This window comes from Stegastes partitus, unplaced genomic scaffold (genome assembly GCF_000690725.1).
Source record: "Stegastes partitus isolate 25-593 unplaced genomic scaffold, Stegastes_partitus-1.0.2 Scaffold2274, whole genome shotgun sequence".
NCBI classification, from domain to species: domain Eukaryota; kingdom Metazoa; phylum Chordata; class Actinopteri; family Pomacentridae; genus Stegastes; species Stegastes partitus.
This window is the reverse complement of record NW_007580005.1, coordinates 35,525-60,516: the sequence shown is the minus strand read 5'-3', so window position 1 is coordinate 60,516 and position 24,992 is coordinate 35,525. Positions and strand designations below refer to the sequence as shown.

Below are 24,992 nucleotides of genomic sequence, written 5' to 3'. Positions count from 1 at the left end.
TAGTTTGGGAATCGATAATGTGTGTAAGTGATGATCCTCCGGCTAATGTGTGCGTCAATAATAAGGAGAATAAAGCATCTGACTTCAATCATCATTTCAAGTGTAATTTATGCTTTTTGGATTTTAAAAAAATCTCATTATCAAACTCTAATGAGTTTAAAACTACCAAACATTTACTAACGAGGATCTCAAGTGTGTCAATAACCTGATGGACCAAATCTCAGTTGGACCGTCCGAACTGCAGCTGATCAGCCCTGATCTGAAAACAACACGAGGCGTTCGTATCCTCTGGAAAAGGAGGGAAAGAATCTGCAAGGACGAGTGGAACAAAAACACAAAACCCTACATTGTTCATGACGAATATCTACTCAGTTAATCTGCAGAGTTTAGCTTGATGAAAGTCAAATGACTCATTATTGCAGCAGAACCCGAATAAACTGAAGCAGTTTGGTGCAAATTACATGTTTTGTGGACTTTTGAAATGAAAACAAGGACATTTGATGTAATTTCGACATCATCAAGTCGTGACAATCTTTTAGATCAGCTTCAAGAGACCGACACATCATTAAAACTGTGACATAGCGTCAAAAACTTTACAGAGAAACAACACAAACATGAATCAAACTTCCCTAAAATACTCCTAGTGGTGCTAAAACACAGTGAAGTTACGTTACAAACATCACATCCAACACAGTGAACAAACTTGTGCCGTAGCGATGTGCGTTGGAGAGCATGTTGTTAGCGCTGAGGAGCATCTGAAGCCACGTTAGCAGCTACATGCTGTTTAACGTGCTGCAGCTGAGGAGCTAGTTAGCCGCGCAGCAGTGCATTTAATCCAGAAAGCAGGTCTGAAAGGGGCAGAATTGTGGCAATTGAGTAGCCTAGCTTAATTAATTCTGCTGCAACTTCTGATTTGCAGCAAAACTACCAATTTAAATTCACCTGGTGCAGTATTTTTGCCTCTTTGTCTCCCCAACTAACTGAAAAACTATGAATAAATCAATTTTTTACCTCACAATTAAGGATAAAAGTAACTATCTGGCATCAAAGGAGACCATCTACTCTGTCTATGGTTCAGCGGTGACATTTTTGCATTCGGTTTCAACGAGAATTCCAAACATAAGGTCTGCGTACTTGGATGTCTGATAGTATTTGGTTGAATTAATGCTAAATTAGATGATGCTGTGTATTTACAGCTGGCAGACCAAGCAGAGGACCGTTCATCTCATTCTCAGGTGTTCAGATCAGACACAGGTGAGACGGAGGGATGACGGGAATGTTTGAAAGGTGACATTTTGAACATTAGTCTGGTGCTTTACCTACCATCCCGTGACCAAGCACGACTAAAACTCAAATGCCACTGCATTCATTCCTAGCCTCATGAAGTGTTAGAAGGCATTCAGAGAAGACAATGACAACACGTAGGAAAGAGGACGAGGAGGAAGATGAGGGAGGAGGAGGAGGAGGAGGAGTTGGTACTCACATCCTATACGTGCGATACATTATTCTGCTCCGGAAAGGAAGGCAGGCAGAGCAGAGAAAGAAGGAGGAAATCACACAGGAAGAAAGATGAAGGGTTAAGAGACGGACAGACGGCCGAACACGGGTTGGTTTCACGGGTCGAGACGCCGCGAGATCAACCCGACATGCAAAGATTCGGTCAAAACAGGAACGACGAGAGAAGGACAGATTAGTAGAGACAGAAGTATGAATCTAACTAATCACAGCACGGTGGATCTGACAGATAAAAAGAGGAGGCAGAATGACTGACATGCTCATGACGAACAGCTGGAAAAGTCGGGGTTTAATGCGTTCACAACATCTCACACCTGACGTTTGAAACTGATTAGTTTACTATTTACTAATATTCATTTTTGGGGTGTAACGGCATATAAAAGTCACGATCTGGTACTTTTATTAGTACAAACAAAAGAAATGCACATATTTTTTGTCATTTATTTTGAGGTTTATTGCCCAAAATTCTTCCTTTAACCGTTAAGACACTGAAATGCTGCAAATTCTCAGGTAGAAAATAAGTAAAAACTCCATTAACAGCTGCAATACCATCAATAATGCACTGCAATTTTGTTTGAATAACCTTTATTGAACTGCATTCTGTATTTTGTTTAGTGTGAGCAGAGGAGCTGCAGGTTTTGGCAGCAGGAAGACAGACTAAAGTTTTATTTATTATCTAAACGCACTATTCAATTTTGTGATTTTGGGTTATTTTGCTTCTATAAAATGTTTTTAAGACAAGTTGAATGAAAACATCTAAAAAACACACGTAAGGGTTTATTTTACTACATTATCTGTGAAGCATTTATGTAAACTAACACCTATTTATTTAGATAATACACAATTTGCACATTTAGGCATAACATTTAAGAAAACTTGCAAATCCAAAAAAATGGATGTAAGTAATCAACCGGGGAAGTTTCATGGTGACTGCTATTAGTGGAAACTGAGGTTTTCAATAAAAATGTATGTAATTTACAAGATGAATCATTTCCACTTCAGGAAAACTTACAATAACTTCTTAATGATCCAGTTTCCTGTCTGTATTCTGAAGTCTTTCCCCAATGTTTAGATTTCTGTTCTGAAAATCATTCAAAACTAGAACACATTTATTTAACTTACCTACCTACATGTATTCTGAGTTACACATCGTACAAGATTCATAACATGTCTGCAGCTCTAAATGCTAACACTGTTAGCATGCTAACACTGACAGACGACAACAGGCCTCTGATAAATCAGTCCAGGTGGAACTAGAAGAGCCAGAGTTTCTGTTCCAGGAGGTCTAAAGACACTTCTGACAGTTTAAATCACAGAAAGTGCTGAAACAAACACCTTGTGCTAAACATGTGCCATTACACCCCTGGTTTGTAAAATCTAATGTCTGCTTTACACCCTTCACCCTTGTTTGTTGTTATTAGTTAGATGATGAGAAAGGCTTTGCATGCAGGCTGCTTGATCTCCCTTAAGACCGTCTTACGATGAAACTCAATCAATAAAACATCAGTGTTGATTTTATGTCGAGTGCTACGTTGGCAAAGAGGAGGTAAATATTCAGCATTAAAACATTAAACTGTGACAGGATTTATGTGATTGTAGCTCAAGCAGCTCCAGAGGTGACAAACTGCATTCCTTTAACTTATTTTATGTATTGATCAGTCTCTTCTTAACCCTTTTCTGAGTTTTAATTTCATTTAAGATGTCATTTATTTAAAAAAGTGCTACCTTTTCCAAAACTGCATTGGTTTGTTTTTAAATACACCTTCAAATTGCGAGAATTTTATGACTTGCCTGCTTTAAAAAATGCTTCAAAAATAAAGATTATCAGTGTCTAAAGTGCACAAAAATGACTACTGTGACCTATTATTAGGGTAAGAACTTTTCAAAATGATTGTTTTCATTGTTGATTTATCTGTTGGTCATTTTCTAGATTAATATATTAGTTGTTGGGTCTGTAAATTGTCAGAAAATGGTGGAAATTATCAATCGGTGTTACTAAAAGTCAAATGTGTTTTGTCCACAATCCAAAAGATAATCAGTTTACTGTGATAGAGGAGGAAAGAAACCAGAATTTGGACAGTTTTTTTTCTTAAATAGTTACTCAAACTGATTAATAAACTATCAAAATAGCTGCCAATTAATTTAACAGTTGACAACTAATGGATTAACTGTTGCAGCTCTACCTGTTATTGTAAAATAATCCTGAAAAATGTGAATATTTTCACACAATAAAAGGCACTGTAACCTGTAGAGGGCTGTTTAGAAAGCCACAGTCACTGAATCATTATTTTATCTCTTTAAAGCAACATCTATACAAACATTTTTAGTTGGTGTGCATCATGTTTTTGTAAAATCTGTTGCTAAAGTTTGAGTTTACCTGCTGTAATTTCACTGACACTCTCCAGAGATGAACGTATTGCTCATGCAGTGGGTACTATTTATACACATCATGTGGAGCTTTGCTGGTTTTCCACCCAGATACGGTTAGATGGGACCTACTTGAGCTTGTTGGGATCTTCCTGTGCAGGCTTGCGGAGGAAGGTGGCGTTGGGGTTCGTCGGATGTTCCCTCTGAGGCCTCTCGGCGGCGCTCTGCTTGGCCGGGGCGGCCGGAGTCTTCTTGGCCGAACGCTTGATCCTCTCCTCCAGCATGCTCATGTCCTTCTCAGACAGCTGCAGAGGAAAGACGAGCGTCAGAGCGAGCGGAGCGGGTGTTCGAGTGCGATGTTCGAGTGTCGGGGCCACGTATACGTACGTTTCCTATGAGTTTGTAGACTTGATCTCCACACACGTTATAAACGGCCACCACGGTGTTGAGGGCGGCGTTGCGGACAGACGTGTCTCTGTCGCCGATGTGGACGGCGATTTCCTTCAGGGATTTAGCCGGAGTCGGTTGGCAAACGTTCATCCCGTAGCCTTCTATCAAACAACCCAACTCCTCCAGACACTCTGAGGAAAACGGAGACCACACCGTCAGAAGAGTTCTCCTCCAACAGACACTAGGATTGTTATCGTGACTTAGGTTCTAGTTTTATTCCATTCTATCTAAGAAGTTAAAGGTTTTCTTAAAGTCTTGCAATAAAAACTGTTAAATTTCTGAACACGTTTTTCAAAACAGCTCATTTAGCAAGTGGCTTCAAACAATCTCAGAACAACGCAAACTATGATGAAATATATCTGTTGACTCATTTTTCATGATGAAAACGAGTCAAAATAAAAATATATACAAATTAGAACTATGAATAAATGTTTGAAGGTTTGAAAGATACGTTTTGTTTTTTTGTTGTTGTTGTTTTAATAAAGAAAACCCCAAAATTACACCATTTATCACCCATAAACTTTTTTTTTGCAAATTGAAATTTGAGGCTGTTTTGAACTAAAATATCTCAGGAACTAATAAAAATAAAAGCTTGAAATGTTTAGTATTATTTCTCATCATGTCATGATTCAGATTTTATAATATTGGACAAGTAGATTAAATAGATTATGGGTAAGTTGAAATACGAAAAAGAAAAGAGTAAGCTGACATAAAAAGCGTCATCTTTGAGATCACATTAACAAAAATAAATAAATAAAGCAGAAGTCAACTTGTGATGTTTTCTGAATCATAAGTAGCTGCATGTTACAATCATACAAAACAAAACATTTTAAATACTGTTAGTATGACATGAATGAAGTTATTTTTGTTGGATTTTCACCACTGACTGAGCAGGTGTGACAAGTTGTACCACAAAGAAAGAAATTTGAAGATTTAAGATGGAAAAAAAAAAACAGAGTTACTTCTCATCCCTTGTCTGTAGAAACCTACCAGCTCTCTGTTTGGAGTTCTTGGACTTGGTTCCCTCCATGAGGAAAGGGAAGACCTTGGACGCTGGGTAAACTTTACACAACATGCCCAGGATGGCTCGGACGTCTTTGCGAACGACATCCTTTGACTCTCCGACCTACGAAGGAAGGAGAAATAAAAACTGAGCACAAAAAAGAAAAAAAGGAAAGGTGTACAGTGACTCGTTTGATCCTTCAGAGCGAGCTCACCTTCAGGATGAGGTACGGGACGAAGGAGTTGGCCTCGTACTCCGTCAGGTGGTAGTTCTCCCGGTTCAACATGGCGAACAGCAGCTTCAGATACTCCAGAACCTTCATCAGCACCGTGGTGTTGGTGTCGAAGAAGCGCAGCGTGAACCACTTCAGGATCAGGTCCAGGCAGCTGATGGTGGCGTCGCTCTCGCTCTCCAACCTCTGTGGGACACACGTTATTACTGAAACCAGTCTACTGCCGACACAAACAAACAAACCTTCACCGCCGCAGAGACTCGAGAACAAACCTCGATCATGACTCCGATGGCCTTCACGTGTCTCTGGAAGTCGAAGTGAAACAGTTCGTCCTGCAGCCACTTCGCAAAGCAGGTCAACATCTGAGTCTTCAGCTGCTCCACGTATTCGTCCCGCGGAGTGATGAAGTTCCACTTAAGGATCTGAAACACAAACAGTCTCATGTCAACCGCACACAACAGTACGTTTTACACGATAAATGACAAGCAAATAAGTTAATTTATAAGTAAAACAGAATCACATTGTGGGACATCTGGAAGCTCTGGATGACTATTACAAGCCCAGGCTGTGTTTAGTAAATTTATTTAATCTTCATCCTTAAATCTTTATAGAATTATTTTTTTTTTTTTTAAAAGATGGTTGTCTTCCCACAGATTGTTTTCTGACGCAAACAGATCAAAAAATTGATTTTTGCAACAAAATGTGAAGATTTTTGTCAAATATGATCCCAAGTTTTAGACTGATGACCAGACAAACAACATCACGACAATATTTAAGACCGAAAGTATTTAACTCAGAAGGTTTTAAAACACTTAAGAAGTCCCCATGAAGTCAAACCTGATAGTGTTTTTATATGCGTCTTGATTTATATAGGTTAGCTAAACACCAGCATCTGGATCCTTAATGGTATTTTACGGTTTGTAATTTTAGAGTTTTCAATCCTGGACTTTGTAGAATGCATCATAAAAAGTTCAGCATCATAAAAACATCCAGACGAGCTTTTTTTTTTTTCTTCTAGCTTCTCACATACCTTGAGCTGCTTCTCCTCCTTGATCCTCTGTTCCTTGGCGTTGGGGACGAGGATGAAGATGGGCCCAGATCTGTCTTCATCATCCTTCACGCCTTTGGCTGCAGGTTTCTTACCGGCTGGGCCCTGAGATAAACAGGCGACATGACAGTGAGTAAACAGGTGGGCTGTCTGTGGAGGTGAGATCAAGTTTTTTTTAGATTTAGCAGGTTTTAAATGAGTTATTCCATCTAAAACCAGCTGGGGCCTTTTACCATCTCTGACTTACTTAAGATTTTGAAAAATCATGAAATATGTGTATTTAAAATGCTATCTGAAACTTGAATCTGTTTATCGAGCAATATTTTTGCCATATCTGCTCAATCGGTTGTTAAACTACTACAAAAAAACAAACAAAAAAATCCCTTTATCCTCATTTCTGTGACCAAATATTCCAGATTAAAATTGTTCTGTTTGTTTAGTATTTTGATGTCAGTAAATATCACTGGTCGACTTCTGCATTATCATTTTTTTGTGGTTGATTTCTTCAATTTCTTTTCATTTCTCAACTCACCCTTAAATCAGATATTATTTGATCTACTTGTCTAATATTACAGATCCTGAATAAACACCGTGATGAGAAATAATAGTGAAAAATTCAGGCTTTTTATTGTTAACAGTTCCTAAGATATTTTCGCTCAAACAGCCTTAAATTTATGGGGAGAAAAAAAGTGCTGAAAGTTGATCCAGAGGAAAATTTTTTAAAAGAAATTTATCCTGGAAAGTACTTGATATACAAGTTAAAATTGGACATTTATCTTTATAAATAGCCAGGTATTATGCTCCAGTAACTTCGGGAAAGTCAGAGATGGTTCAAGCAGAATAATTTGATGATTTGAGATGGAATGACCCAAAAATGTGAATCGGACAGAAGAGGTTCTCGTAAGTGACAGACGGTGGAAGCAGCAGGTAAAAGGAGAAGTTAACAAACATCATGCAGTGGAGACCTGAAACCTTCACGTGATCCCAGTTTCTGTGAGCGTGTGTGTTTTTTTGCTTTGATTTGTTTCATTTGACAGCTGCGTGCATTAACAGCTGTACATATACACACACACACACTCAGCGGCGGCATTAGTGATTAGAGAGAGACAGAATTAGACTGAGCCGACACCAAGCGGCCGAGAGAAGCCGGACAGCGGTTAACATCTGTCGAGCTGACGGGCGTCTGCAGAGAAACTCAGCCCAGCTCGTGTCTGACGACCTGCCGGGCTGAATCTCACATCTACCTGTTGACCGCCGGCAGCAGCCTTCCCTTTGCCGGGCGGCTTTTTGCTACCATTACAGTCCTTGTCCTTGGAGGAAGGGGGAGGGACGGGTTCCTCGGGAGGGGAGGGAGGCTGGGTGAGTAAAGAAACCACGTTTACACTTCATGGATATGACACAAAGGACTAAAAGGGTGGACAAAACAGAAAACAATGTGACACGTACGCTAACAGGACAAATGGTGAACATAAAGATAATGACTGTCCAGCTTCTATTTAGGCATCTAAAACCTCAGAATCTGTGAAGTCTGACTGGATTTACACACAAAACTGAATATAGTCTCTCTACATTCGTTATTAAACGAGAGCAGAGAGAAATCCAGTAAAAAATCCTGACAAAAAAGCAATATTTAGCAGCAAAAACAAGAAAAACCTTTAATAATAATCTGTTTCTTAAGCTGCCCGCTGAAAAACGATGCTTAGAAACATCGACGATGACTGATGGGACTCAGATAATTCTAACTGAAAAGGACCAGATTTATGGGGAGTGAGTGTATTTAAATAAAACAAAAAACAAAAAAAACCCCCACAAAAAATCTGGTAGAATACGGTAACGTTCAAAAACTAAGAACGGTGACAATAACAGCAAATGCTTGTAAAATAAAGATACTTTAAGCTAATTTAAATACAGTAAAACTGTGGAATTTTTACAGCGACGTGTTGCAATAGAACAAATGACTATTTGTACAAATACAGATTTTGGATGTCGACAATTGATGTGATATTCTGTTCTGCTGTTGGTCAGAAAATTCAACTTGTGGTGACAAAAAATGACGATAAACTAACACCAGTTTTCACTTTTGCTGAAAACGTTTATCAGCATCCTTGTATACAAATATTCAATATCGGCCCTGAAGGGGGCAATTTAAAAAAAAACAAAAAAAAAAACTACTAAAACAAAAGGGAGGACAAAAAGCATCACATTCTTTTGAAACGTCAGTGACTGATGATGACTCGGAGCGACCCTAATGCTCAATAAACAACAGAGTCTGATGCAGACAGACGTACCTTCTTAGCAGCTACTCCTCCTCGGACCTTCTTCACTTCTGGTTTACTCTCGCTCTCGTCACCGGCCGGCTGAGATCTGGAGGCTGCAGAGGACACATGCAGGTCAGATCATCTTCTATTACTGAGCATTTGATAAAACATGAACTCATTTGACAAAGAGTTCTAATGGAAAGTGTCCAGCAGGGAAGGAGCAGTGTTTTCTGTGGGAGAGAATGACTTCCTTTGGCAGGACTTTGGTTTTCAAGTTTGCAGACGTTTCACATTCACAGAAAAGCAGCAGAACAGCAAAATGAAGCACTGCAGCTGCAACGAGTCAAACACTCAGTGTGACGCCAACAAACCTGAAGCAGCTCTGCTCGTCTCTGCGGATCCTTTCCCTCCTGCTTTGGCCGGAGCTGCAGGTTTGGCTGGCATCACGGCTCTGGCCTTTTCCAGCATGGCCACCACCTGATCCTTGGAGGCCGGCTGGAGGGAGACGAGAGGACAGAAGACATGAATCGCTGCCGTCTGCCGAGAGTTAATCAGTGAAAAGCTCTGTTAGTGATCAGTACTTTGAGTTTGCCGGTGGCCTTGTTCATCTTGTCGTAGCCCAGGTGCATCATGAAGGTGGGCAGGGCGTCCTGAGCCTTCTTCCTCACGTCTCCGTTGCGGTCCTCCAGGCAGGCGTAGAGCTGAGGGATGCACAGCATCAGATCCCCCGGGACCGTCCTCAGGGTGGGCAGCTTCTCTGCCAACCAGCCCAGAACCTGGACAAGAAGACGTTTTGTGATTCGGCTCAGGAACACGAACGCATGAAGAAAGAAGAAAACTGAATTTTCCTCCTGAAACCAGACAGCAAAGAGTTCATCTTCACCTCCTGCCTCAGGAACGGATTCTCCCTCTTCAGCTCCTCAGACAGATCTTCTCCCTCCAGCCAGTCCTTCATCCCGGTCTGCTCCACCCAGGCCTGCAGCGTCGTCATGGCTGCCGTCCTCACGTTCACCTGCAGACAGACAGAAACCCAATGTTTCTATTCTGCTGGTATTTCCAGTGTATTTTGTTCTGATGGATTTTATTTCCGTATTTCTTCCAGCAAAAAACGCTTCTGTAACTTCATGAAATGCACTTAACATGTAAAAATGTGCTCTAACAAACAAAGAAATGTAACAGGAGTGGTGTAGAGACGGACAGAAACACTTGTGTTGACAGAAGTATGGGTTGGCGGCGGTGCTGTGAGTACCTTGCTGTCTCCCAGAACAGTGATAACTGGGATTCCCAGAGATTTAACGTGCTGCTTTAGTCCAGGTCCCATCGCTGTCGCCAGTTGCTGCAGAATAGTCAGAGTCTGCTGCACCTGGAGGCCACAAACATAAAAGGTTTTTACATCTTATTCTTTTGAAAAGCGGCTCTTAAAACCTCCCACATCGTCATCACTTTGTGTGTTTTATAAGATATCCGTCACGTTTCGTTCTGCCACATCAGTGCATTTTGTTGCTCTTTAAACATAAACTTTATCAGTGTGACCACACAGCAGCAGCAGGACGACTCACCAGGATCTTGTTGGAGTCGTTGAGTCGTCCCTTCAGCGCCAGAGGAAGCTCTCCGATGTTGGCCGTGACGAATTTAGCCTCCGAGATGATGGCGGCGACTTCGTCCAGCCCCTCCTTCCTGATCTTCCAGTTCTTATCCCCGATTTTAGACACCAGGTCCGAGGTGATCTTGTCACTAGGAGAGGAGACGAAAGACGATATTTTATAGAGTCAATGCAACAGATCAACCAAGTTTCTGCCTCAGCTATTTATAAATGACAAAAGTGGTCACCGTGACACGGTGCAGCTTAAACAAATGCCGTCGTATCTTGAGATGCACAGATATGAAATGGATCAATAACTCTCCATCTGTTGAGGCTGATTTTGATAAGATCAAAGATACCAGGAGATGGCTGGGATATTGCGGAAGCTTTCCTCTTCTCATTATCATGATCTAGTTTTTCCTTTTTTCAGATTCTGCAGTGTTGCTGCTACATATTCCTCAAAACAAACTTGGAATTCAGAAGAAGATGTATTTATGCTTACATACGAGGTGCAATTTAAGTTTATCTTCTATATTCACTCACCCGTTCATATTCATGCAGGCAAAAACAAAATTTTCGTTATTGCTGCATTTCAAGATATCAATTTTTTAGTCAGAGATTTCTTTTTTATCGTGAGTTTTATGCTGTGATGTCTCTGATGGCAGCACATAGTTACTTGTTCTAGCTTTATTAATCTGTTTGTTTAGGGAAGGTTTGTGTCATTAAGGTTTATTTCTTTATTTGCTTCTGAGGAGTCATTTCTATTCGCTAAAGTGGAACCTCTGGACGAGACTTTCAGGGTTCTTTTGCATCCTACATCAGAGTCAGACGAGGATCGACGTGGTGTCTGAGCAAACAACTCTATTAAGGGTTCATCTTGAGGATCTGGAATCTGATTTTCTAGATCTGTGTGTGTTTAGTTACCCGATATCTGTCCGGGGCAGCAGGTCCATGATGTCCTGTCCTCCTCCTCCTCCTCCATCTTCATCCTGCTCCTCTCCGTCATCGCCGTCGTCGTCCGCTGCCGTCGCAGACTTCTTGGTGCATCTCATTGGAGCGGGTGGAGACTGACCCTGCATCTGTAGGAACACATTTCTTACTTCACCAACCCGTTAAGACGACCCAGTGGTGAGAAGATGGACGAGTCTACGGGAGTCCGTACCTTCTCAAACTCGGCGTCTATCTGAGCGAGCAGCGCCGGCTTCTCGTCCTCGAAGAACATCCTCAGCGGAGCTCCCATGTAGAGGTACATGACTCCCAGCAGGGCGATGGCTGCCGTCCGGACGGCGGGGTTCGTCGCTCCCAGAGCCGTCTTCACGTTGTTGATGAAACCCTTCACGTTGATCCTGGAGACGTCACACAGTTCCAAATCACATACTTCTTACTTTGAGTATGTACCGTTTCATATAGTATGAATACAACTGGGATTTACTACCTTGTTATAATAATGCCCCTTGAACTGTGATTTGAGTTTTATAAAATGAAGAAGCTTGTTTACATTTATGTGAGACATCGTGATACATGGGATGTGCAAAGGATTGTGGGTAAGAACGGCAAAACAAATCTACCCAGATGGAGTAGGATACCCTGGTAGTTTTGTCGTACTACATTTGTACTGGGACACACTAAATCTTTTTCTGGCACACATTAGTTTGTTGTCTTATGCCCAATAAAGTCCTCTGCAGCAGCGCCCCCTGGTGTGTGGAGGCCAGTTTGTTCACATGTACACAAGTTGCTCAAACATGAGTGCAAGTCTCAAAATTACTGCAGCATACAAGCAAAAAATTTATGAAATTAGAAGCTTATAACAGTTGTTTTTTTTAATTAAATAGAGTATTTTCTAACACCCCTTTTATTTTTAAATAAATAGATACTTTATTCATCCCCTGAGTGCACCACGTAGACAATAAACTGCATTAAATTAATAGTAACATGTTTTTTAAAGTCAGAAAAGTTAAGGATTTAAAATTGACTACATTATTACAAACACAGTTAGATGATTTTAAATGCAGACGGTTAAAACAAGGACAGGATATTACCCAGCGAAGCCGAACTCCTTCATGGCATTAGCCAGCCAGTTGAGCGTCTCTGCCTGGTTTTTGGGATTCTTCTGAGCAAATGCCATCGATACAACCTGACAAACGAGCACAACTTGTGTAAGTATCGTACACAGTCCATCCTCAGTGTGGTTTTCTATCCTATTCTATGCAGAGACACGAGTCAGAACCTGTTCTGCGGTCCACGGCAGTGAGCAGGCCTCTCCGATAGCGGTCAGTCCTTCTTTGGCGTTGCCGCCACACTTGACGTCTCCGACTTTATCCACCAACCCGTCCAGTACCAACGAGGCCGACGTCTTGGAAAACTGTCCCCTCTGAGCGATGAGAGCCACGACGTGCAGCTTCATCTGCATCACCTGCACACAGAGAAAAGGCCACGTCGTTACAGCTGGGTCGCCTTACTGACTGCTCTTTAGTCAACGTTGAAATCCTGCTACACTGCCATCATTAAGGCTGATACACTTATTTATGCTCTGAGGAATTGAGCAGCAATGACAGATCCATGAGGCATCAAATGCACACATGCAGAAGAGAAGCTTGGCGCATTTTTATTCTCAAGGTAACTAAAGTTTTTAATCTTATTTACCTCCAGCTGTTCTTGTTTTAGTTTATTTATTTGCTTTTAACTGCTTGAATTGTCCTTTATGCTTTTATTATTTTACTAATGGTTTCCTTTACGATCATCATTCTTCTCCAAATTTCTTATTCATTTGCCGACGTCTTCTCGTCATTCAGCTTTACCGTAAATAAGGCCCTCGTACTTCAATGTACTCTTGAGTTTAAATGAAAGTTAAACCGTGTTTTTTGTTGTTTTTTAAAAAAGAAAATCTGTTTGTGATTCAACAGTTGGCTGACCATCTACCTGAAAATAGTGAATCTGTGTTCTGTGTAGTCCAGTTACAGAAAAACAAACCAGTTTGTCTCTTCATTAACTTCATTAAAATCGAGGCTGATTTTTTTTAGTGTTAAATATAAACTACACTTTGATATTAGAAGTTTTAGTGACCCCCAAAAAATCCTGGTGGACAATCATTTAGAGGACATAAAGTCTCATTTCTCTAAACTGTGCTTCCTCAGTTCTTTGCATCTCTGATGGAAGGACTAATATACAAGTGAAGCACATATGGACACAAGTAAAGCATTTTCCCATATGCAGCGTTCTAATAATGATATTATATTAGCTGCTGTAGCACAAACAAACAGTTACCTGGAAGTTGGTCTCCTTCCAGCCTGGTTTCTTGGCCAGCATCCTGACTAAAGCCTGGCAGGGCATCACTGTCTTTTCCATGGTCTCAACAGCCTGGAAGCACAAATGAATCCACATGTTAACATTCCTGCACATCGCCGTCGAACAGGCGGCAACACATGGTCGTTTTCCACAAATTCAGACTTCAACATGCAGCTTTCAACAGTTAAAACTCAAAATTTACTGCAGCATCAAGCGGGACAGCGACTACTGATTGTTTTCATTAATAATTAATGTCAGAAAAGAATGAAAACTGCTCAGGTGCAGCAGGAAGTGATGGTTTATGTCCTATGAGAACTGCTGCAGGTGAACTAATTGAAGCAGTTTAATGTATTGAAAGCGCTTTACCCTCTGGAACTCCTCCATACTGGCCAGTCTCTCCTTCCAGTTGGCCGAGTCGAGCTGCTGCAGACAAGCAGCAGGAAGTACACCTGCAGCCAGGTCTTCACACACCTCGATCTGACATAACGACAACAACACACACAAACATGTAAATAAAAACACAAACAACACAACAGCAGGGGCTCAAATGATGCTGAAATAATTCACCAATATTGTGAATAGTTAGGATGTAAAGAGCAGACAGAAGCAGCCCGTCAGAAACGGCGGGTATCATGATGAAGGTTATCAGCTTTTTTTTTGTTTTCTTTTTCAGGATCTGATAGAATTTAGATGGAATGTGCACAATGCGACTCTTTTTCAACAAAACAAGGAATAATAGTGTTCTGCATACTTTGATCAAGAAGAGCAGGCTGTTATAATGTAGAGCTACAAGGGACATAAAAATTCCTGGAGGAACGCTGGAAAAAAAAACTTAATTGTTTAAGTACATATATTTATTTTACTGCTCAGTGATTCTCAGTGCAGCTGCTTATTTGACAAGTGCACGTTAGAGCTGGTAAACTTTAAACTTCATTGCTTCAAATATAATATTAAAGAAGTGCATTTAGGTCAGACACTGTCCTATAATGAAGGATGTGTAGAAAGCTCTTCAGTTTTGGGCCAAATCAAAGTGAAATTAATATTATGGGTTGGATATTTTCTGTGATAAGACTCAGCAGCAAATCAGAACCAAACAGAAAAACATTTTTATGCTTTTTTTTTTTCTTGCATCAGCTTGCATGCAGGTTCCTGTGGCAACGCAACACTTACAGTTTGCATTACTGTAGCTGCACGGCTTCACATAGTGGGATTTTCATTAGGTTTGCAGATATAACCTCAGTCACGAAAAGAACTGGTGAAAGGGAGACATGTCTTACGGCTGATTTAAATCCCAAACTCTGAACAGAACCTCCTCTGGATTAGCTGATAGCTTTGCAGCATCAGTTACCATGGCGATCCAGTATGTCAAAAGACCTTTGTGGCACTGAAAACTCTAACTTTAGTCTCAACTCAATAATCTTGCTGCATAGTGCATCCTTCTAATCTGCTGTTGTTGTTGTTCCTTTTATTTTCGCATTATTGCAAAGTCAAAAAATGTGGTAACGTCTATAAAATCCCCGGAGACAAAGCTCAACAGGTGGCTTCACTGGACGAGAATCAATCATATTTCAAGAGCTGCAAAAAAATCTACAGTTTTTCATTCCTGCATTGGTTCTGGAGGTGAGATGGTAGTTTTTTCTTTTAGGCTGAGAGATGCTCCACTAATGTGGTGTGGTAGTGCACAGTCTTCACCAGCAGAGGTCAGTCATGCTGCACACTGCTGCTGAGCTGAGGGGGAAGATGAAGGCCGGAGGGGACGGAGGACGGGCTGGTTGGGAATGTTTTGAGTTAGGAAGGTGTTTCAGATGAAGATTCGTCACTGTTTGCTACGAAAACGTCTAACAGAGGAGGTTGCAACCGAACTGAATGGTTCAGAACTAAATTATACTCATTTCTACATGTCAGCATTTCCAAAGTGATCCTGTTAGACGACAGGCTTGTTTATTTAAAGTTGCACCTGTGCAGTCTTTGAAAGAAATACTGCTTTCCAGCACTGTGAGCTTTCAGTAACATCAGAAGACGAGGACTCAGACGTACCGACAGCTCGGTCTCTGCGACTTCTCTGCTGTCGTTGGCCTTCTTTGCTTTCCCTCCGGCTGCAGACGCTGGCTTTCCTTTCTTAGGAGGACCTGCTGACTGCTGTGGAGAAGAAAATGCTTCAGTACGACTAATAAACCAACAAAACTACTGGTACTGAGCTACAGCCAGGACTGAGTATTACTCTTTTTAATAACTTTCGGTGTATAGGTTGCTCTAGAATCACCTTGCTGGCAGCAGATGTGGTCTTCTTCGATGGAGCCGAGGATTTAGATGGAGCTTCAGCAGCAGGAGCAGCTTTAGCAGCAGGTTTCTTTTCCGCTGCTCCACCTCCTCCACCTCCTCCGGCGCCCTTCCTCCCTCCTGGTAGCTCCACTTTATCAGCACTCTCCTTAATCTGTTGTGAATCAAAGGGCCGGTTAACAATAATAATAAAGACAGGAGCGTCCTCCAGGTCAGAGTTTACCCTCCACCGAGTCGTACCTTATCCAGTTTGAGTTTATCCAGGTCGGCCAGAAACGGGTTCACGGCTTTCTCTCCCACCACTTTCATGGCCGTGCCCAGAGCCTCGAAGGCAGCGTCACGAACCTCTGGAGCCGAATCGTTCACTTGCTGAAGTGGTTAAAGAGGAAAACAACATTAAATGATGTCACGTCGCTGTGGCATCGTACAGTAATAACACCTTGTAGTACTGTGTCAGCGTAGAGCATCACTGAGCTCTCAGACGCTGCACTGATCAGTTCACGGTATTTTATCACAACTTTGCTAAAATTACTAAATTAAATCAGCTAAAATTTGGTCCAGTATTATCAAAATGGAAAGATTAAATGGAGCCGCATTGACGACTATTTTTATTGTTGATCATTTTACTAATTAATCGATTAGTCGTTTGATCTATAAAGTGTAAGAATATGGTTTATTGAGATAACATGCAAATGAATACCTTTTCCTTTATTTTAACAGACAGCATTTGTAATTTTAAAAAGCAGGGAAAATCTGTGAAACGAAAGAAAATTGTTCAAAAAAATTCCAGTAAAAAAAAAAAAAAACCCTTTAAAAAAAAAAAAAAAAAAAGAAGAAAATAATCACATTTAAGACGCTGCTCAAGAATTTGGGCTCCTTTTTTCTTAAATAGTTACTGAAACCAATTAATCCACTATTAAAATAGTTCACAATTTAACGGTTGACAGCTCGTGGACTAATCGTTGCAGCTTTACTTGTAAAACAAACACTAAAAATGAGAATGTTTTGTACCCTTTCAGACAGTTTAACATGACTTTTTTAACCTAAAGAGGGCTGTTTAGAGGACCACAGTCACTGACTAAACATCTCTACAAAGAAACGGGCAGACAAACGTTTTCAGTTCACATGCATCGTGTTTTTGTAACACACTTTATCTCTATATTGAATTTGTTGCTAAAAGTTTGGAGAATGTTGGTGAAACTACAGCTGATAAATTCAGAGATGATCGTACTGCTCATGCAGTGGGTTTCATCACTAGTCTTGTGGTCTCCCTGCTGGTTTCCACTCAGAAGAACTTAGATGGGACGCTTTTTAACAAACTGCAGGTGACCGATTTACTCGCTGCAGCTCTGCCGGCGACCCACCTTGATGAGAGCGGCGCAGAAAGGCTTGAGGACGCTCTTGGGCAGCGTGGCCTGAGTGCAGTGTCTGAAGGAGCGAGCCAGAAACAGGGAGGCCTGCTGCTTAATGGACGGGTTCTTGTTGTCCATCACCGCCAGGATGTCCTCCGACAGGTTCTGGAGAGTCGTCTGGGAAGAAAACGGACATTAAACGTGACATCGGATACTGCGCAGAAAGGAATATCAGTCCATCAATCTGCCCGGCTTAAATCAGGATGTGGTCTGAAACACATTAGAAGCTGCGGAGTCGGTGGAGTGCTCCATAAAGAACAGCAGTTATCAAGTTAGGCCAACAAACTGGAAGCACAGATGCAACCCAGAGGACAAGCTGCAGTGGAAAGTGCATCTTACAGCCTCAACACACACCCTCCAAGGCCTTGTTTTCATCACAATCACTTGTTTTTTTTCTTTTTATTTTTCCACATTTCTTTGGATGATTCGACAACAGCTGCTCATGACTTTAATATTTAACCCAAGCCTGTCTGTACTCACAGTGAGGAAGATGGCGTCTATGGCCTCCTGCAGAGCCTGGACCACCTGAGGCTTCTTCTCCTTGAACTTCTCCAGAATAGTTGGAACCACCTAGAACACAGCGAGCTCTGGTTAGAACCGTGTTGTCGTAGCTAGCACTGACTGACCACTTCATGATTAGTTCACATCTCCAGCATTCTGACTGGAGAAGATGTGTTTGGGAAAGTTTTTGGATTTTGGTCCAATTTTAATATAAGAAAATAAAACAAATGAAGGTGTAATGTTCTTAATATCAGGACAAAGACCATTCATACATTAAAAAAAAATAAAAAAATGTAAAAATGTCTGTTGTCACCATAAAACTAATCAGAGAACCACAATTTGACAATGTACCTGATGGAACTTACACCCATTGTTTATGTGGCAGCACAAATGTTTCAAGACTCTTATTCTTCTTCTTGCTTCAAAACTTCAAATCATCAAATTTCTGCTAAACCATGTCTGATTTTCCAGATTTTTATTCTTATTTTTTTTACCAGAAACTATTGATATGTATAAAAAGATATCCTTGGAACTTTAGCTTGATAGATGTACTTTGACATCAAATTTTAGGCTCCATCGCTAGTTATTAATTATTTTGTTAATTGTGATCAAAGATGGGACTTTTCATGACGACTTCGCTTTCAGAGATTTTTTTATCTACTTGTTCAATATTACAGATTTTAAATTAATGACATGATGAGAAATGACAGTAAAAATTTCATGTTTTTGTCTTTAATAGCTCCTGAGATGACATTTTTCAAACATGTGCAAACAAAGTTGGCCAACCGGCAGTTTTTAAGGGTTTTATCCCAAAAAAGTATTTATACGTGAAGCTAAGATTTCACAGACAGCGTTTAAAATATCCATAGATTATGAGGAAATGTTTCAATCAGAGATGGTCAAGCGGAAGTTTCTTGATGATTTAAGAAGGAATAACCCTTATAAAAAGAGACTCCTTTAACTTACTTGTCCTGCATAAGTTCCAAACTTCTTCCTGAGACCAGCAGCCAGTCCAGCCAGACATTTAGCCGCCATCGACACCAGCATCACGTTGGCATCTTTACCTACGACCTGCAACACAGAACCACAGCAGAGTCAGGAGAGCCCGCTCACCTCAGGACCAAACTTTTATTTATTTCTGTAAGCTTTTCACCGAGATGTGTATTTACCTTCTTCAGGGCTCTGACGAGGTCGCCGTAGTCTCCGTTCTCCAGTTTGGGGTTCTTGCTCAAGGTCTCGATGGCCTCCAGAGCTTCCTTTCTTTCCTGCCACTTTTTAGCTTCCTGCAGAAACACAGTAACAACACAAATTTCTACACAGTACACTTCATTTTCCAGTAGTTTCTCAAACTTTCCCCAGAAACAATCACAGTTAAAACAATCTCTGCTGCTCCCTCTTTATTTTAAACCCTGTCTGCAGTTACATTCTTGTATTTTGAGGTGAGTTTTAACTATTTTGTGTGATGGAAACACGAACACAGGCATGTTTGAATCAACAGCAACAGAGCTGCAGCCTGTAATCTCATTAATAAGCTGCTGCTAGCATCATGTTTTTAATCCTGGATTTGTTTATGTTGAGTCACATTAAAAGCAGCAGAATGTTGTATTAACAGCTCCAGTTTGTGGTGAAGCCCTGAACGTACAGATGACCATCACTGGCTGGGTTGCTACGAAACTGAAGAAAACCTAAAAATGTGAAGATTTTCAGTGTTTTTCTCTGGAATTTAAAAGCAGATTTAATGTTTGTTTTCTCTTGGTGTCCTGTAATTTTTACCATCAAAGGCTGAGCTTGCCAGACACTACAGGGAATATTTGTACTCCTCTCCCGCATGTCTAACACTAATCCCGTCCAATTGGGGCATGAGTCATTCATAATCTTCATTCAGACTCTCAGAGGCTGCCGAGGTCAGATCTGACCACTTAACGCAGACGGTCTTGATGTTTGAGGGATAAACATACAATTTTCTCATAGAAGTCTTTGGGCATCTTGGACAGAATCTCCACAGCTTCCAGCAGCTCGTACGGATCGACTGCCGTCGCCGTTTCCTCCTCCTCGTCTCCTGCAGGAGGAACGGAGAGAAGTCACTCTGCAGTTCCTCAATGTCAAATAAAAAAGCCGATTGTCGTCCAGTAAAACCCACCATCAGACTGGTCTCCTCCTTGGGCTTGTTGCTGCTCAAACTTTGCCTTCAGGTCCTGCTGCGATCGCAGGAAGCGGCTCTGTTTGGGAGGAGATGAAGGCAGCTTCACCCACTCCTCCTCCAGCTCCTTCAGCTGCAGGGAACAAACAGGTTTAGTCTGACTGGACTCTGGAGCCGAGAGCTAAAGGTTTGTGCGACGATGACGAACCTGTACAGAGTTAATGTTCTGCAGCGACGGTCTCAGAGCGTCTCTGATCCATTTGTAGATTTCTACAGCGAGCAGCTTGGCTTCGTCTCTCACCGCTTTCTCTCTGGACTCAAACTGTTTGGGTAAAATCTTCACGACTGGCTTCAACGTCACTATTTTAGATCCAAACTCACTGTGGGGAGACGGAGAGGTGACAGCTGGTTAGTTTCACTGACGGGAGGCAGACCAACAGGCGGAACCAGTAAGAAACCACAAGAATCAGTATGAAGCTTGTGGGTCAGAACTGATATTAAACATTTGCTGTTTGAGGAGGAGGTCAAGTAGTTCCATCAGTATTTCTCTACAAGGTCACTGCTGCCATTTAAAGATAATCGCTAGCTTTTCAGCAGGTTATTTTTCAAAAAATAATCTAAAATAGCAAAATTGACACTATTGTCAGTCAGAAAGTTAAAGACAGACAAAATCATTGGATTTTCACCTTTCTGACCAATCATGTGTGATGTCTGATAAATTAACAAAATATGAAATTAAAATTGTGATGGATCATCTCGCTGTGCCAAAAGAAGCGTTTCCTCTAAACAGATTCTGTAAAAAAACTAAAAGTTCTGCAGGTTTCGCTGCAACCAAGAAGCCATGACCAACAGTCATGTGACCAAAACTCTGGGATTTTTTTTTTTGGATGAACTGCAGGTCGTGTTTACACAAAACAAATAGGGGACACAGATTAAAAGAAAGAAGTTAAATATCAAGTCTGCTGTTATCACTACAAACTAAAATAACCCAGTTAAACTGATTTATTAAGCTGCAAATACAAGCTTTTTGTTATGTTGGTTTAGAATTATTTAGGCTAACAGTGCTGCAGGTAGAGGGCTCTGAGTTCCTCTACAGATTAGCTGCTGAACTTCTTTTACCAGCGACCAATTAATTGGTTGGATATTAGGTACCATTTCAGTCCAGTGAGATTTTCTTGGTTTAACTACAGCTCTGTTTTTATCATGTGGCATTATAGCAGCACACATAATCAAACGGCAGAAGCTATGCTGAAAAATTGGGGGCTTCTGCAGGTTCACAGAGGTTAAATTTAAGATTTTTGGTCATTAATAACATTGTAATAAAAGACTATTAAACATAGAAAATGTTGTTCTTTGCATAGCACAACCTGCAAAACATGAACCACAGTTTAGTTAATCCCAGTCGTCTTTAAAATAAGAATCAGTTTTATTGCCAAGTAGGTTTTTGAACATAAGAGGAATCTGACTTAGTGTTTTGGTGCATAAAAGTAAACACTAACATATAGACAATTAAAAAAAACAAAAAAAGCAAGAGTTGCTCGTCGAAACAACGGAGTGTAACGATCCGAGGAATTATACAATTAACAGAAAATAATCCAAATATTGACAGTGTGCAGGAATGTGGTTGAGCAGTCAATGATGTGATGCACAAATGATAAATAATCTGATTTAAACAGCTGTGCAATAACGTAAAGGAGTCAGTTTCTAGTGAGTGCAGCAGCAGCAGCAGCAGCACCGACCTGAGACCCCTGCGGAGCGTCTCGATGCAGGCCACCACTATCTTGGGGTTCTTGTTGTCGAGTCCTTTGAGCAGCTCGTCCTGAACCACCTCGGCCTTCTCGTTCTCGATGTACATGAGGCAGATGTCGGCGCCGAGCTCTTTGGCCCGGGCCTTGGGCTGGTTGAACACTTTGGTCACCACCCCGGACACCACCTCGCCGGCCGTCCTGTAGAAAAGCGCAGTCCGTCAGAACAACCGAGCCTCTGAATCCGGCCTCTCTATGTCTCCGCCGCGAGCTAACGCTACTTACTTTCCGGCCACATGTGCGTTCTCAACGAAGGCCAGCGCAGCCTCCAGGCCCTTCAGCTGAGCAACGGCGTTAGATTCTGTGACAAACTTCTTGATGAGGCCCAGGAACTTCCCCCACTCCGGGCTCTTCTCGTCTTCTATCCTCTGGAACAGCTTCAGAGCTTCTTCATAACCGTTTAGTCGGGCTTTCCACACCTTAAAGGAGACACAGAAGGAAGTTCGGTTAAGAAAAAAAGCAAAACTACACGGACTAACAAACGTGCCGTCCTTTCAGCTGCTGTGGGAAGATGTAGGTCTGGATGACAGACAGTGGATGTGACCCACATTCACAAAAGCCAGACATCTGTGTGATAAGCGATTTGTCCTTGCGGGCTCATTAAAAGAGCGTAAGGAAGCTGGACTGCAAAGATCCGCCGCGACATTCCCGCCCCCGTCAAACACTTCAAAGCCAGTGTTAATAAGACCGAGTTTAAGTTGTGGTTTGATGGGCTGCAGAAAAAAAAACAAAAAACGCTTTGATTGAGAGACAAAAAAAAAAGTCTGCAAATCAGCAGCGAGGCAGGAAATTGAGTTCAGCCTTTGGTCAGTGAGCTTGTTATTCTGGTTCAACAATGATCCGGCAGCACGGACTAAAATTAACTCGGCTAAACTCAGGAAGGAGAAAAAACAATACCTGCTGGGAGGAATTACTTCTTTAAAATTTGCCAGTAATTATTTTTAAACCTGAAATGTGGCGTCCTGGTTAACTAGAGTGTGATTTCATGCACTGAAACTAATTTTGGGCATTAATTTAAAACTTTAAAGCTACACCGAAGAGCAAAAACATTCTAAAACACTGCATATGTCATGTTTATACTCCAAACAAATAGCTGCCAAGTAATTTTCCAGTTCAATAAGTAATTAATTCATTTGTTTCAGCTCTAATAACAACCTTAATGAAGGCCAGGGTTATTGGTTAAAACTAAATAAGTCTCAAGATTTGTTTTTTGTAGTTTCTTGTGTGATTGCACCCAAAAAAAATGTGCATAAATCTTGAAATATGTGGAAAAAGCACATTTCTGAGAACAGTATGAATCAAAATAAACCACAGAGGGTGTCCACGGTAATGAAAGGACACTTCTACCAGTATAATAGAGTCTATACATATTCAGAACAACAACAGAGCTCAGAAGAATAGCTCACAGACAATCCCTGTTAGAAGCATTTCACTGTTGGGTTGGGTCTTTATGTGGCATAATTAGACAATAAGCAAGACAGAATATCAACAGGCTCAATCTGTAAAGGGCAACTCCACCCTCAAATTGTGGAGAAGTTCCTTTGTTGAAAGCAAAAACCTCTTTAACAAGCACAGAAAACTCCTCCATAGAGAAGAAATCCTGGTTTGTCTGATCATAATGTGTATGCAGCAGCTTTTATAATAATAGTTCATGCGAAAAAAAACATTCAAGCAAATCATTCAGTGTTGAAAATTGCAGAATTTAAATGGTGACATCTCCACACAGGACAATATCAAAGCAGTTCAGAGCTGCGTCGTTAAATAAAGGTGTTTTAGAATAAGCAGCAGTCCATTTCACACACATTTTGACGGAAATAAACTCCAATTTTCACCAATTTAGTCCTCCAAACAGGCCAGCGAGCTGCTTGTTGGTGCTCAGTACATGATGCAGCAGCGTATATATTCACACTACTTGTCTGTAAACGCCTCCTCGAGCATATTTTTGTGCATCATCTCCATTTTCCTGCATCTCCTGCGCAGCGAGCGCGCGTTAGAAGCCAACTTGACGCAAAACCAAACACCAGAATTGACCGACGAACTACGCTGCTACACTGTTATGCTGACATTATTATTAAGACTGATGTCATGGATTACAGGGTCCTGCTAAGACTTTATCAGTTTAATCCCAAACTTTAAGCCTTGTGGGGATAAGGACCCAAACAAACAGGGTAAGCAAGTTTGGAAGAAGCTAATCAGGCGGAAACTGTATGTACTGGTTTAATCCCTCGTGTCCACAGGGTGCGGCTCAGTCGGTCTGTGGTATTTTAGCGTCTGTCTGCTTTTAGAATATAGCTCAGCTGTTTTGCCAACATCTTTCACAGTATCCCGAAACACATCGACAGCTTGTTGTGCTTGAACACGACAGCTCCTCATTTCAAAAGCTGCAGGATAATAAAATAACGATCTCTGCAGCTCGACGCCTTCAGGCTTTTTCCTGCATAGAAGAACTCAAAGAGGTTTTATCCAGTGAGGAAATGATCACAACTGGAATAAAAATTCAGTTTTTCAGACAGTTTTGCTCATTAGGATGTATTTAGAATCAGCTGTATTGCTCAGTAGGTTTTCTCACACGAGGAATTTGTGTTTAACAGTGAGCATGAACTTTTAGAACATCTTTAAAGAAGAATGAAAGAATTTTTTAAAAGCAAGTCAAATAAGGAGCAAGACAGTAAATTAAAGGGACTATAGAAGTAATAAAATGCTATGAAAATATTTCCAGTCTGCAGGGATGTGCAAATTAATGAATTTACTTAAAGCGTCATAGATATTTTCATCTGTCAGATCATCCAAAATGCAAAGATTTCTGCTAAAAGAAATAAATTAAAACAAAACAAAGGGTAACACACTCATTAACTTCACTACACTCATTGTGAGTCACGACAAACCCCGACCTTGGAAATGAAAGTTTAACACAGTAGCCCGTTATTATTTCACACCAGTTTGCACATTTATATTTATAAACGTAAACGAGAGCGACTGTGTGATTAATTCATCTGCATTAAAACACAGACAGGTGATCAGAAAAAGCCAGTATGAGCCAGAAAATCCATCTCTCTGAATAATTACAAACAAAAGCTTGTTTTGCTGTGAAAGCAAAGTCGTTAAATAATGAAA

At 41.0% G+C, this 24,992-nt stretch overlaps 1 protein-coding gene across 1 annotated transcript in view; it reads right to left on the bottom strand.

Annotated features, from left to right (window-relative positions):
- Positions 1 to 24,992, bottom strand: part of ckap5 (cytoskeleton associated protein 5) — a gene marked incomplete at its 3' end in the record, with an annotated part of 39,613 nt that overhangs the window by 5,996 nt on the left and 8,625 nt on the right. The window contains exons 3-33 of the mRNA XM_008304636.1: positions 22,104 to 22,297; positions 21,813 to 22,019; positions 20,282 to 20,453; positions 20,074 to 20,206; positions 19,892 to 19,992; positions 19,103 to 19,216; positions 18,900 to 19,004; positions 17,913 to 18,002; positions 17,385 to 17,549; positions 16,261 to 16,389; positions 16,004 to 16,174; positions 15,778 to 15,879; positions 14,107 to 14,217; positions 13,720 to 13,812; positions 12,683 to 12,868; positions 12,495 to 12,589; positions 11,618 to 11,801; positions 11,380 to 11,534; positions 10,433 to 10,607; positions 10,123 to 10,236; positions 9,757 to 9,885; positions 9,455 to 9,649; positions 9,245 to 9,368; positions 8,904 to 8,986; positions 7,860 to 7,970; positions 6,598 to 6,720; positions 5,840 to 5,989; positions 5,550 to 5,753; positions 5,323 to 5,458; positions 4,270 to 4,463; positions 4,015 to 4,187 (exon numbers count right to left, since the gene is read on the bottom strand). Coding sequence (XP_008302858.1) covers positions 4,015 to 4,187; positions 4,270 to 4,463; positions 5,323 to 5,458; positions 5,550 to 5,753; positions 5,840 to 5,989; positions 6,598 to 6,720; positions 7,860 to 7,970; positions 8,904 to 8,986; positions 9,245 to 9,368; positions 9,455 to 9,649; positions 9,757 to 9,885; positions 10,123 to 10,236; positions 10,433 to 10,607; positions 11,380 to 11,534; positions 11,618 to 11,801; positions 12,495 to 12,589; positions 12,683 to 12,868; positions 13,720 to 13,812; positions 14,107 to 14,217; positions 15,778 to 15,879; positions 16,004 to 16,174; positions 16,261 to 16,389; positions 17,385 to 17,549; positions 17,913 to 18,002; positions 18,900 to 19,004; positions 19,103 to 19,216; positions 19,892 to 19,992; positions 20,074 to 20,206; positions 20,282 to 20,453; positions 21,813 to 22,019; positions 22,104 to 22,297 — 4,418 coding nt within the window. The remainder of the gene's footprint in view (positions 1 to 4,014; positions 4,188 to 4,269; positions 4,464 to 5,322; positions 5,459 to 5,549; positions 5,754 to 5,839; positions 5,990 to 6,597; positions 6,721 to 7,859; positions 7,971 to 8,903; positions 8,987 to 9,244; positions 9,369 to 9,454; positions 9,650 to 9,756; positions 9,886 to 10,122; positions 10,237 to 10,432; positions 10,608 to 11,379; positions 11,535 to 11,617; positions 11,802 to 12,494; positions 12,590 to 12,682; positions 12,869 to 13,719; positions 13,813 to 14,106; positions 14,218 to 15,777; positions 15,880 to 16,003; positions 16,175 to 16,260; positions 16,390 to 17,384; positions 17,550 to 17,912; positions 18,003 to 18,899; positions 19,005 to 19,102; positions 19,217 to 19,891; positions 19,993 to 20,073; positions 20,207 to 20,281; positions 20,454 to 21,812; positions 22,020 to 22,103; positions 22,298 to 24,992) is intronic.